A 14044-nucleotide genomic window follows, 5' to 3' on the forward strand; every position below is an offset into this window, starting at 1 on the left:
CCCCTGCTTCTTTGGACTCTTGAAAAACCTGGAGGTCTGGGGCTTTGTTTTAACCCCATCATTTCTGTGCTGCTCTTCTCCAGCGGGAAGCCAGGAGCCATTCCTGGGAAGCTGCAGGCGGGATTGCTGTTTGCCTGCACGGCACTTTCCGTGTCTGAGCAGCGTGTTCCTGTGTTGTCATGAAACAGAAGAACAGGATAATTAAATTGCCCTTTTCCCAGCAAAACGTTCCCGTCTCGGCTCCGCGGCGGGGCCGGGCTGTGGCTCGCTGCCAGGCACACATGCCTGGCTGCTGATGGGAGGTGTGAAAAGCACCAGGGAGGGGATGGAGTGCTGATTGCTGGGGGGGTTTGGGGAGATTTGTCACCCCGCTGGAAGCAGAGGCACGGCTGGCAGTGGGGGATGCCACCCAGGAGGGGTTCTGGGTGCCCCCGCCGGTAATTCCCAGCCTTTAAGCTGGGGCTGCTGGGATAATGGAGATATTCTTGTCCTTAAGCCTCTCAAGGGTTGCAGGTCTTAAAAAGGGCTCCGGCTGTCGAGTCTGCTGGGCTCAGGCTGGGCATTAGCGGGGTGGGAGCAGTGGGGCAGCCAGGACAGGCTCAGCAGGTGATGCCTGGAGCTGGATCAGTGCAGCTTTGGCGGCTGCTGTCAGTGTTAGGGAGCGATCCTTTGGGAGCAGCCAGGCCTGTCACCTCATCCTGGCTCTCCTGCCATGCTGGTCCCCCTCTGAGGTGTTGCTGCTCCATCCCTAAACTGTAACAAGCTCATGTCAAGGCAGAGTTTTGTGTTTCTGCTCTTAGCCAGCCTTCCTCGCCTGCTTTCTTCTCTCCTCTCCTCCTCCTCCTCCATCCCCTGCCACCCTGGATCCTGGGACCCATCAGTGTTACTGCTTTGCCTTCAGCTATGACTCTCCAAGAGCTGGCTCTGCCCTGCCGTTGTCACCCCTTGGTGTCCCTCCCCTGGAATATTAACGCCACAAATCAGGAGTGACAGCCTGGGCTGGACACGCGGGCCGGGAGGAGGTGTCAGAGCAGGGGTGACACGTGGTGGCTTTGTCCTTCTCCTCAGGGCTGTGTTTTGCTTCCAGAGAGAGGAAAGCAGCTGAAGCCACCTTTAAAAGTGGAGAGATGGAAGGGTAGAGCAGCAAGGCTGGGATTTTCATCCTGCTTGCATGCAGGCTCCTTCCCACCTCTGTGTCCATGGCTTTCCTCTCCTCCATCCAGCCGTGTCCAGCTTGGCCACTGTGTTTTCTTCTTGGTGAACTCCTGGAGCTGGGCTGGGAAGGAGCCATGCCCTGTGAAAATGTGTGCACCCCACGTTTTACTGTGTGAGGAGCTGGGGAATTTCCGTGTTTGGTGGATGGAGGGGAGAGCAGATGTAAGGGGGATTACGGGCGGCTTTTTTGCACGCGTGTGTGCACACGTGCAGCCAGGCAGGCAGGCAGGGATGGGGGCTGTGTGGCACTCCTGAGCCTGGCACCCTCTCTGCACTGACAGGAGCGTGGGGGAGAGCACAGGAGACACTTGGGCACAGCTCTGGGGGCCTGCAGTGGTTGGGGACAGCACTGGGAATTGGCTTTTCTCTCCGGCTTACTCTCCTGAGGGAGCCACACAGGGGTGGGATTGCTGTAAGGGGAATGAGCAGTGTGGGTTGTTGTCCATGGTGGGGTCCTTCTGAGCCTCAGTTTCTTCCAGCAGTGAGTGAGGGAAATATGGAATGGGATGGCTGTGGCTGGCTGGAAGGTCACTGTCCATGCTGGGTGCATCAAATCGTTCTGAATCACACCCCACTGTGGCAAACAGCATCCTGGGTCATCCCATTGCTCCAAGAGCTTTGCAGAGACTCTGACATTCCCTGGAGAGCGGTGGGAGAGCAGCTGCCCACCAGCCTGTTTGGCTCTGGCAGTGGCAGTGACAGCAGGGCAGGGAGCGGTGGCACCAGCAGTGCTGTCACAGTGAACATTTTGCTTTCCTCTCCCGCTCCCGGCGATGCATTCCCAAGGTTTTTGTTTGAGCTGTGCCCCAGCAGCCCCCCGGGCCGGGTTTGGGAAGGGCCAGGGCAGCACGGGCAGGGCAGGGAGCGGGCACTGCTGCTGCAGGGCTGCCAGAGCTGACCTTCCCTCTCCACTGACCTTCATGCCCATCAGCATCAGCTCTGCTGCCTGTCCACGGCCAGGGATGCTGGCTGGGAGGCTGGGCAGGCATGCCAAGGGGGCTCTGGGGGCTCAGCAGAGCCCCAGGGAGGTGGGGGTGTGCTGGGGTGGATAATTCAAGGACTTTGGCTCGCTAACAGAGGTTAAAAGGGGAGCCGTGGGATCTGTTTGGAGTAGCATTGATGGGGAGCTCTGCTGTGGTGCTGCTTGTGGGTCTCCCCTCTGCCCTTCCCAGCCACATGGCCAAGGGGAGGGTGGGAGGCACAGCAGAGGAGCAGCCATTCCCCATGGGCTGTGCCCAGAGGAAATAAAGATGTAACTGGTGTGGAAAATCCGTATGGGATTGGCATCCCCAGGGAAGCTGGGGAGGTCTGGGCACTGGGTGCTGCTCAGCCTTGGGGTGGGGGGGTCAGGATCCATGTGGGTGTCAGTGCACAGGTGGGAAGGCCAGGAGGTGGTCCCTGTTCCCACACTGCTCCTCAGGGTCTCCCCTCTGGCTCAGAGGGTTCCTGGGGGTGTTCTGGTGTTACTGACTGAAGCCCCTTCCTGGACACCAAGGGCCTGTTCTGGGGGGGAATTGCCTTTTTTAACCTGTTCTGACTCTGTGCCACACTGGGGGACAGGCTGGGGGGAGTGCTCAGAAATGTCTTCTTGGAGTCACAGGAAATCCCTCAGCTGTCACTCAGGGTCACTGGAGGAGTTTTGGACCAGAGCTTTACCTGCTGCCTGCGTGGAGGATCCCAGAGCATCCTTTGAGCTGACCTTGAGCCATCCCATTCCCACTGGTGCCCAGGGAATGCTGTCAGGAAATGGGTGACAAAGCCACAACGCCGAGGTCTCCCCAGTGCTGCACCCAAAGTTATCTCAAGCAACATCCCCTTTTGTTTTGGAAACATTAAATGAACCAAGCTGCAGGAATAATGGACTGAGCTCCCCATCAGCTGGATTACAAATGAGAAGAACCATCAGCCCAGTTTCCATGGGCTGCCAGAGTGGAGATGTGCAGGGCTCCTGGCTGAATTCATCAGTGCTTTGCTGCTGTGGTCCCTGTCCCTGCCCTGTCACCTGTGCCTGTGCCAGCCCCGTTTTGGCCCCTCATTCCAGCTGGTCTGATCCCAAGTGATGCTCCAAGAGACCCTCCTGGTTCCTGTGGTTCTCCTCTTGGGCCTGCTCCAAAGCCCATCCATGTTCCTGGAAGCCATTCTGAGACTGCTCTCTCTGAGGAAAGATTGGTTTGAAAAAAGTGTTGAAATACCACAGGAAATGCTGTTTGTCCAAGACACCTTCCTCAGTCAGAAATGGCAAAACCCCCTGATTTTGGATGAAAGTTTGCTTGTCCTGGGCTTCAGCTCTCTGAAGTTTCTTTCAGCCAGGATCTGGGCAGAGTTTGGGTGTGAAATGGGTGCTCCTGAAGGAGCTGCTGGGTGCCACTGGCATGGAGTGCCTCCTCTGGGAGAGGGAGCCCTGGTGGGACAGCAGTGGATGGGAGCCCATCTCTGCCTGGTGTGTGACAGGGGCTGGTCCCTGCAGGTACCTGGTGGCAGGATTGTGTCACCTTCATCACTGCTGGGGAGGAAGAGGAGGTCACAAAGTGAGCCGGGCAGGGCCCAGCAGCACCCACTGCTCTCCTGGCTACCTGGCGAGGGGGCCGAGGCCTCCCTCTTGGAGAAGAGGAAAAAATAATAATCTGCAAGCCAAGAAGCTGGGAGCTGCTGGGAGCGTATTTATCACGGGGAAGAAAAAGGCTCTGTTCCCTCTCTGCACAGCGGCTGTTTATCACACTCACAAGGGGATGGAGAAAATGTTCCATTTGTTGGGTACAGCCGGCAACCCACACAGCGTATAAATTAAGGGCTTTTACATGCAGAGTTCCTGAAATAAAACACACACACACACACACACACACACAAAAGAGAGAGGAGTTTTGTGTCGGCCCCGGCGCGCTGCCTCTCCCTGGCCGTCCCCGCGCCCCAGCCCCGGCCCGGCGCTGGCTCCCGTTCAGGAATTCCACATTATCTCTGAGCGTTTCCAGCTTCCTCAGCAGGGAACAGCTCTGCTTCTGTCTTCCTGCAGCCACATCTGGAAAGTGTTAGGCCGGGGTGTCAGCTGGCATGCGCTCCCCCCGGCTGGGCACGCTGTTCCAGCTCCGACACCCTGCCCGCCTCCCTGCCCGCTCCGCGCCCCGCCTGCCTGGCTGCTCCGTGCCCTGACGCTGCACTCAGCCTTCAAACTGCCTGCCCCACAGGGCTGAGGTGATGAGTTTTCTCTGCCTCCCCTTTTTTGGAGAGTTTTGAGGGAGTTTTTGTAGTTGCTGTGAGGAGAGAGGGCTTCAGAGACTTCCAGGGGTTGACCTCTGCAGGGATGCTCTGCTGTGGTCAGGGGTGCTTGCTGTGGTCAGGGATCCTTTCCTCAGATCAGGGATGCTCTGCTGTGGTCAGGGATGCTCTGCTGTGATCAGGGATGCTCTGCTGTCATCAGGGATGCTTTCCTGTGGTCAGGGATGCTCTGCTGTGGTCAGGGATGCTCTGCTGTGGTCAGGGATGCTCTGCTGTCATCAGGGTGGTTTCATGTGGTCAGGGATGCTCTGCTGCGGTCAGGGATGCTTTCCTGTGGTCAGGGATGCTCTGCTGTCATCAGGGATACTTTCCTGTCATCGGGGATGCTTTCCTGTGGTCCCCAGCTCTGGTGGGGTCCTGCTGTGCTCCCTGTGCAGACCCTTCTCTTGGCACCCTTTTGGAAAGCTCGCTGCCTGCTCAGGGGAGTTTTCATCTCCTGGATCTGTTTCTGGACTGGCACCCGGAGCTGTAGCTCAGCAGGGATGTGGTGCTGCATCTGCTGGAGGCTCGAGGGTAGAGTTTGTGGGAGGTGAAACCTCTGTCATTCCCCAGTGCTCTGGGAGGTGTCTGGGGAGGTTCTCACTGCACTCTGCTTGCTTGTGGTGCCTGTGGGCTCATCCCACTGGGATTTCTTCATTCATTAGGGAGTACCTGGGGCATAAAGACATTTGGCTGCCAGCATCTCAGGCCCCCAGGAGAAATCCCCACGTGGTGTGGGCACATGGAGATGCCCAGCTGGATGATCTTCAGGTCTTTTCCCACCTGATTGCAGCAGGCCAGTTGAGAACGGAAGAGCTCCCTGCGACATCCCGGTGTTTTAGGGTTCCCTTTGTGGTCCTTGGGGGATGTTGGTTGCTTGATGCAGGTGTGGGTGACACTGGAAAGGGCTTTGCAGGTGTGATGGGTGACACTGGAGAGAGGAAGGGCTGTGCAGGTGTGATGGGTGATGCTTTGCAGGTGTGGTGGGTGACACTGCACAGAGGGGAAAAAGCTTTGCAGAATGCAGGTGGTTCAGGGACTGATGTGCCCTTCAGAGCACAGGACATGGAGAGCTGATGGCTTGTTTTCCAGATGGGATAATGACAATGACCTGGAAGCAGTGCCTTAATGACCTAATGACCGGCGTGTGCAGTGCTCAGGAGGGTCTTTGGCAGGGAGGGATGTGGAAATGCTTAGATGTGCCCTAGCCAGAAAGGGCTCCCCTGCTCCCTGACTTTTTTCCCTTCTTTTTTTTTCCTCCCTTGCTTTAATCCTGGTAGTCCTACCATGATGGAATTTTAAAATTAAAGCTAAAAAAAAAAAAAAAAAAACCAACAAAACAAAACAAAAAAGCAGCCCAGAAAAAGAAAACAGGCTTTGGTTTTATAGACCCTACAGATGCATCCGGCACCAAACTGATCCCAGATGCAGCTCCACTGTCAATAGTGTTACACGAGGGATCAATCCCCTTCATTGTTTTATGTGGCCTCTACAGCATCATCAGCTAATTAAAGCTAATGGGTCCCAGAGCAGCCCTGACAGCATCTGATCCTATCAGCTGCACAGCCTTTCTCTTGAAGGGCCACTCCAGAGCCAGATCCTGCACTCCAGACCCTGGCAAAAGCCTGTATTGACTCGGAGGATCAGGCTGCAGATCAATGGGAGCTGTTGTTAAACAAACACCGCGGGATTAATGTCAGCTCCGCAGGGGGAGGAGGTCGATGGCTGCTAATTCGAGCGGGGTGGGAGGGAGCGAGGGGACGCGGTGACAGCGGTGACAGGGCGTGCAGGGGGACAGGCCAGACTGTGAAAATGCTCCCCGTGTCTGTGGCAGCGTCTGAGCGTTTCCCAATCTCGGGTTTATCATCACCCTGGGCTGGAGGCTGTGCTGGACAGGGGCCCTGTGGTGTCCCCAAGGGCATCGGAGGTGCCCAAATCCCTTTGCTGTGTGCATCAGGGGCGGCGTGGTGGCCTTGGACTGTCCCCAGAGAGGACAGGGACCCCTGTGTCCCTTCTACACGCTGTCCTTGGCATAAGCATCTCCCCCGTTGTGGTGGACCACTAAATCTCGGGCTTCTGCTTTCCTTTCTCTTGTGGCTCCTGCTGTCCCTTGGCTGGGGATCAGGGATGCCCAGGGATGTGGCTTGGGAAGGTTTCCATTCCCACATCGAGCCACCCTGTGCTGCAGGCAGTTTGTTTGGGACTCTCCTCTTTTTCCCTCATTTTTCTCCCATTGCTCTGTTGCTCAGAAAGTCTTTATCCCACTTCTGCAGTAGCAGAGCTGGGGAGGGTCAGTCCTGCAGGAGCGACCCTTGCCTTTGGACTTTGTGTTCCTTCACTCTGCCCATGATTTTGCCGGGAGGAAAAGCCCAAGGAAGCCTCCTTCCCACCACCACCTTTTCATCCACCGTCCCCTGGATCCACTCGTGCTGCCACTCTGTTATCCAAAGCATTCCTGCTGGGCTTAGTGGGAAGGCTGGAGCAGCTCTTTGGATGCTGGGCTCAAAGCAGGAGGCAGGAACGCTCCCGGAGCTGCTCCCAGCTGACATCTGGGAGCTCGGCACAGCTCCGGTGTCAGCGCAGCTGAGAGCACAGGAGGTGGGAAGCCCCAGACACCTGCAGCTCAGTTAATAAATATTTATTTGGAGGTGGCAAACACTCTCCTGGATGGAGCCAAGTGAGCAGAAGGAGGATTGCAGGGGAGCCACGGGGTGTGCTTTTTTTGGGGGTTTACCGTGGGGATGTCGAAAGGAGCAGCTGACAAACCAGAGGATGTTGAAATCCACATTCATTTCCCTGACGCGGCTGCCTGACGTCAAGGCAGGCAGGAAACGTCCCCCTTGGCAAGAGAGGGCTTGGCACAAGGAACCCTCATCCCGTGGGGACAGTGGGAGTGTGGCTGGGGGCTGGTAAGATGTGACGGGAAGGATCAGGAGCCAGGAGGATGCCAGGTCAGGGTCTGGTATAAATAATGAAAGGGCTGAAGTTTAATTGTTCTCTTAAAAAGGAGAAATGAAGGGAAGGCAGCAGCCAGGGTGATGATGCTGTCACCTTGCTGTGACTTGGGGCTCTGGTGGGTGATTTCATGGTGCTGGGAGCAGGGACTGGGTGGATGCCTCGGGCACTAACCTTGGGGAAATGGGAAAAGCTGCTTCTGGTCCATCTGTGTGTGGTCAGGGGAAGGGAAACTTCCTCTGCTGAGACTTTGAGCCATTCTCTCTACCTCAGACCAGTGTTTAGCAGTCCAGTTTGATCCCTCTGGGCATCGGGGCTGCCCTGTGCTGTTGGCAGCAAGGACAAGCCCATCTCCCGTGGCTGTGCCTCCATCCCTGCCCTGAAGCTGCTGCTGGGCCCTGGTTGCAGCAGTGTCCCTGCAGCTGCAGACAGTGCAGGAGGAGTTGTGCAGCCCATGCTGGTGACTCACCGTCCTCTGGCGTCGCAGGAAGCGGCTGGTGCCACGCGTGGGCAGCAGGGCAGTGCCCTGCCACATCCTGCAGCAGCTCAGCTCCATGCCAGCCTGGAGCAGGAGCCCGGGATGCGGCAGGATGTGGGTGTTAAACCCCCTTGGTGCCTTGCAAGGCACGTGCTTCCAGCGTGTGATCTGGTCTGTGGCACACTGGGATGCTGCTCTTGGGGTGAGCACAGCCACCGAGGGGTTTTGGTCTCGGTTTTGTTTGTGCCAGGAGATTTTGTTTTGGGGCTCCACACTTAGTCTGCAGGCGCCAGCTTTGTCAAGCTGAAGGTTTGAGTAGAGCTCTCCTGGATGCTCTTGTGCATCCTTGCACCCTGTGCCGACATGGAGTGGGGAACCTCCAGTGTCCCCACTGCCCCTTGCTCATCCTACCCTGTGGAAACGGGTTCAGCAAAGCCAAACCTCAGGAACCTCCAAGCCCTGGAGGAGGCTTTACCCCTCCCAGGAGGCAGGGTGTGAACAGAGAGGCTGCTGAGCTGCTCCGCTGTCCCCTGCCCTGTGGGGACGTGGGGTGGCAGTGGCAGAGCTGGCAGCGATGGAGCAGCAGGGACCTGGGAGATTAATAATGGAAACGCTGGCATCCGTTTGAGATTAGCGAGAGAAAGCTCAGTGCCCATCTCGCCCAGCATGTAACTTTAATGCCGAGATAATGAGCAATGATATTTATTTGTAAGAGATCTGGAGATATCGCTGCCCAGGGAGCAGCCAGGAGCTGTCAGAGCCCTCTCCAGCCCCGCCGTGGCTGTTCCCAGCTGTAACCCAAGCCCTCCCCTCCTCCCGGCTCACTTTTCACGCTCCAGCTCCGTTCACCGAGCGGGACACGTGGGCTCGTGGGGAGCCCTGGCTAAGATTTGCTGAAGCTGCTCGTGATTTGGGCTCTTGTGGTGAGGAGATGTTGGTCTTGCCAGGGGGGTTAGGAGCAGCCCCTGGCACCTGCAGGTCAAGCTGGCAGGACAGGTTTTAAACCTGTCTCAGAGCCTGCTCCCCACACTGTCCCTTGGAGCGTGGGGATGGCCCAAGGAGGATGTGGGATGATCTCTCATCAGCTGAGCTGGAGAGGGGAGGGTGGTGAGGAGAGCCTGCAAGCAGGTGCTTTCCTCCACTGAGCCCCTGAGATTTTGGGGCTTTTTTGGTGAGTTTAGGAGCAGACTCCCACTTACCTCTTGGCTGGGTCCATGGGGATGTTCAGGCCAGTGACGTGTGCTCTAGGGAAAAAGTTGTGTCTTGTGGGTGTTTGGTCTCCCTCAGACATCCCCCAGGATGGGAACAGGGCTGTTCCTGCTTCCCTATCCCAGCGTGGGTTGGTCTGGGAGGGCTGAAGGATGCCCAGCGTGGTGTTGTGTAACTGGCCAGCAGACAGGCTTAGGCTGCCTCTGGCAGGTGGGTGTCCCTTCCTTATTAAGCCATCCCCAGGGTAATTAGTGGGTTAAAGCCTGATGAGATAATGCTCCATTATTTTTGTGCTATTGGGGGATTAGGAGCAGCGGGGATTTCTCAGGGCTTTGTCTCCACTCGGGTCCTGGGCTGGCTGCACGTTTGCAAGGGGTAAGAGCAGCTGGGCATTCCTGGCACCCCCATTCCCGGGGTGCAGAGCCTGCCACGGGGGGCTGCTGGTGCACAGGCTGTGCTGGGAGGGATCTCCTGTGACTGCTGGACCAGCCCCATCCATCACGGCGCTCCAGCGGAGCGAGGAGGTGACACTTCCAAATAAACAGGGAGAGGTGGGTGGTGCGCCAGCCCAGGGCATCCCGGGGGGATTCTCCCGTGATTTATGGCCGGGACGAGGCGGGGCTCTCGGCTCAGCCTCTGGAAGCTGTTTGCTGTCACACTGCTGTGGGGGCTGCAAGGACAGACATGCCCCGTGTGTCACTGCGGTGACACGAGTGGCTCCCAGGCTGCCCCCTCCCTTCCCGGGAGCCCGGCCAGGGATAGCCTCAGGATGCTGATGGAGCTGGCCTTCAGCCCTCTGAGAGTCACAGGGATGCTCTGGTGAAGGGGTTGGGTGGCTGAAAGCAGGAATGGAGTGAAATGTGTTTAATGGAACAGGGCCTGGCTCAGCAGGGCTCCCCTCCTTGTGGCACCCCGGCTCAGCCAGCCCCGGAGCCGCAGGGATGGAGCTGGCACTGGAGCAGGGAAGCAGGCAGGCTGGACGTGGGCCAGGCTGTGCACTTGATCCAAACACAGCTGGAGCTGATCTGATGAAGTGAGAGGTTAAGAAGAGAGCATCTGTTATCTAAAGGGGACACACAGAGGGAAACTGTAAGCTCTTTATTCCCCCCCACCCCACCCCCTCTGTTCAGTGCATCATCTTGGACTTTATTTCTTTGATTTATTAAGGAAGCCTGCGCTTCCGGGGCTGTAATTAAGTGCCACTGTGTGAGCTTTTGATAGTGCGTGAATGATATAATGGCTCGCACGGCTGCTGTCTGCTCAAGTGCTTCAGGACCGAGATAACACGAGCAGGGATCCCTTCTGCCCATCAGGGAGCAGGGCTGAGTCACTGGCGGGGTGACAGAGGAGGCAGGGAAGGATGGGGAGCCACTTAGCACCGAGGTGGGAGCAGGGTTCGGGAGGGCATCCCTGACCCTGGCTGGAAGGAGTTCACATCCCCCTGGGAAAGTCCATCAGAGCATCCTTAAAGCTGCTGAGGGCTAAACCGGCTGCTGCCCTTCCCACATGTCCTTGTTTCCTCTCAGCTGTGCCTTGTGCTGGAGGTGGAGAGGGCACCACGGAGCCTCAGCCAGCTCCTGGCTGCTCCACAGAGCCATCCCAGGGCTGTTTTTAGGGTAGGCTCTTGGAACAGTTGGTGTCAGCATCCTCAGCATCCTGCAGGTTTCCCTCTGCTGCCGGAGGAGTTTGCTGGCAGAGCCTTGGTGTGGAGCCAGGGGCTGGGGAGTTTTGGGCAGGAGCAGTTCTGCCAGCCTCTGGAAAAGGGCCAGGCAGACACAGCTGGAGGTGTCACGAGGGATTCACTGGAGCTGTGTCACCCTGTCACCCTCCTGTCCCTACAAGGGGTCCCCTTGCACAAGGTAAGGCCCCCAGACAGGGTGGCATTTCCAGGCAGGCACGCAGTATTACTGTAATGCCAAGGGAAGGGTCTGTTCACATTCCTGCCTGGCACAATGGGCTCTGATCATGGTGTCCCTGTCCCTGTCGGTGTCCCAGGCCACGCTGGGACCTGGCAGTCTCTGCTGATGTCCCTGGCTTTCCCCCAGGGCCCAGTTCTATTCCCAGGATGGCTGCTGAGCCTCCTTCTGTGCCCAGCCGCGCTGCCCCTCAGCCACGCCTGGGCTTTAGGCAGATAGAAATTTCTTTTTCCTGTAAGGAACATTTTTGATACATAAGCAGGATTATTTCTGTGGCTTGGCCAGCGGCCACAGGAGGAGCGAGCTCAGGGCCTGGAGAAGATTTCGGCTCCTGGCTGAGGGGGGAGGAAGAGGAGGAGGAGGAAAAGATCAAAAAGCCCAACCCTACGTGTAAATAAACTTAAAAATAAAAAAGTGACAGAGATTATTTGCTGCTTAATGAACTAAAATGTCCAACCTCCCACCGAGCAGCGACATTGTTTATAAACTACAGAAAGGGCTTTATTTTAATGGGCAGTAAATCCCATTCATCCCCAGCCCTGGCAGTGCGGCATGAATAGGCTGCTCGCTCCCATGGCTGCTCCAAGGGGTGTTTTTTCCCCCCTTTTCCCATATTTGCTCTTTTCCTCCTTTCCTCCTCTCTCCTAATCCCCACCACTGTGCTGATAACAGGGTTATCTGGCCAGGAAGAGAGGAGGAATCCGTTCCTGTGCCTCGGCATGTCACATCCGCTGGCGTTTGTTTATTCATTTAAAAACGCTCCCCCCTCCCCGTTCTGTCCCTGGGTGGCAGCTGGAGAGTGGCCCGAGATAATCACAGCCTTATTTTTTATTTATTCCTCTTAAATAAAGCCTCCTGTGGCCTGCAGGCAGATTCTGTCCAGTTGCCCCCATCCTGTGCTCCTTACTCTGCGAACAGGGAGTGGTGGTGCTTGGAGCAGAGCCCCGGTCCTACAGCTGATCCCACTGAGGATCCCTTTCACAGGGAAAACGGTGGGTTTGGTGTGGGGACAGCCCCACTGAATGTGGCAGTGGGGCAGGAAGGACCTCAGGCAGCAGCCAAGGAGTTGTAGGCAGGAAATGCAGATCAATATTCTGTCCTGGGCAGAGCATTGTGGAAAAATAAATACATGGTCGCATTCGTGGAAATGAGAGCATCTGAGATGGGGATGAGGTTTGGGTTAAAAAGTGATGGCAATTATTTCTCCAGGTTTGGAGCTGGTCAGGCTGGGCAGAGCACGTGGCTGTCAGTGGGAAGCAGGTTGATGAATGTGGATTGGGGGATCTTGAGCCACTGGGAAAAGTTGGGAGCTGGTACCCACCATAGGAGATGGAGCGTGGTCAGGTCAGGTGGGAATTTCAGACGTGCCTGACTTGCCCAGCACCTCAAAAAACTCCTGGCCGTAACTCATAGGGCAATTTACTCCTAAGGCAAGAAAGAAAATAGTAACTTATCTATTCCTGCTTGAGTTTAATATCCATAATCTGCCATTAATCAAACCAGGGCTGTAAGATCCTTACTGAGGCCTAATCAGTGCATAATGGATTATCTACAGGAACTAATAAAAGGTAATTATCTATGCTTTGCAAGTTCCAATTACTGTACTTATATGATCAATTAATTCTTGTAACAGTTTCCCAGGTGCAATTTGTGTGACAACACGAGGCTGACTGCAGGCAGAGGCTCAGTGCCTGCCTGGCTGCAGGATGCCGGCAGGGATGCCAGCAGGGATGCCAGCAGGGATGCTTGAAGCTGAAAAAGAAGAGATTTAGAGGAGATAGTAGGAAGGAATTCTTTGCCGGCAGAGGCTCAGTGCCTGCCTGGCTGCAGGATGCCGGCAGGGATGCCAGCAGGGATGCCAGCAGGGATGGCTTGAAGCTGAAAGAGAAGAGATTTAGAGGAGATATTAGGAAGGAATTCTTTGCTCAGAGGATGGGCACAGGTTGCCCAGAGAAGATGTGACTGCCCTGGAAGTGTCCAAGGCCAGGTTGGACAGGGCTTGGAGCACCCTGGGATGGTGGAAAGTGTTCGCTGCCCATGGAGGAGGTGGGACTGGATAAACTTTAAGCTCCCTCCCAAGCCAAACCAGATCTGTGCCGTGGAGGGCAGCAGATGCTGGTGGCAGCGATGTCACCCTGCCAGCACAGCCACCCCAGCACATCCCAGTGCCTGCCCTGGGAAAAGCCAGCTCCGTGCAGGGATCTGAGGGACAGCGAGCCCACCCCTTGGTGGGCTTTCAGCCACGCAGGGTGGTCCTGGCCCAGCCAAAGCCCCTCTGGCCTGGGTTATTCCCTCCCTGGAGCAGGAGCCCAGCGCGGGGTCAGCGGCCGCTCGGCCCCGTCGGTCACTGCACGGCCCAGGGGACATTGCCCCGAGCTCAGCGTCACCTCGGGGACCCCCAGTGCTCCCTTCCCATGCCCCCAGAGAGGCAGCTGGCTCCACTCATCTCCTGCTGCCTGTCCTCGGGTCCCTCTCTGCCTTGCAGAGTCATCGGAGGGTCTTAGAGGAGGAGGAAATATTCCAGCAATGTCTGTGCAGTGTTAGGGACGGCTTAAAGTGACAATAAATTTGAGGCACTTTACGTGTCCACCCCGAGCCCAGCATTGTTGTGGGTAATTTGAAGCAGATTGAGGCACATGGCAGATCTGAGGGTTCTTGCAGGAGCCGGGATGGAGGAGGAGAGGTGCTGGGGGATGAAGGAAAACGCCATTCCTGTGCTGCTGGGTGGAGCCTGGAGCCAAATCCTCCCAGGCTGACCCTGGACACCTCTCACAGTGGTGACTGACTCATGACTCAGCCTCTGCTTCTTCCTTCTCTTTTGGGGGAGTCTTTAATGTTCTGGAGCTCAGCAATCCAGTGTCACCTTCTGGTGTCCTGCAGGGGCAGGATGTGTTTTGGGCTCGCTTGGATTTGGGGTCCAAGAGCCAGGTCCTGCCCCTGAGGTGGCCTTGCTGGGACATGGGATGTGTCACCTCATCCCTGTCCAATCCCTATCCTATTGAACCAGACCCTTCTTGGG

The 14044-nt window shown here is 56.6% G+C and overlaps 1 protein-coding gene across 2 annotated transcripts in view; it reads left to right on the plus strand.

The window, feature by feature from the left end:
- RXRA (retinoid X receptor alpha) overlaps positions 1-14044 on the plus strand; it is a 101657-nt gene that overhangs the window by 33212 nt on the left and 54401 nt on the right. The window contains exon 1 of one of the 2 annotated variants that reach the window (XM_041484050.1): positions 7362-7418. The exons of the other annotated variant lie outside the window; for it this stretch is intronic. Within the exon in view, the coding sequence (XP_041339984.1) occupies positions 7412-7418 (7 nt within the window). The 5' untranslated portion in view covers positions 7362-7411. Of the gene's footprint in view, positions 1-7361; positions 7419-14044 lie in introns of those variants that run through there. 2 annotated transcript variants of the gene reach the window in all.

This window comes from Pyrgilauda ruficollis, unplaced genomic scaffold (genome assembly GCF_017590135.1).
Source record: "Pyrgilauda ruficollis isolate IOZ18807 unplaced genomic scaffold, ASM1759013v1 scaffold62, whole genome shotgun sequence".
Taxonomy (NCBI): domain Eukaryota; kingdom Metazoa; phylum Chordata; class Aves; order Passeriformes; family Passeridae; genus Pyrgilauda; species Pyrgilauda ruficollis.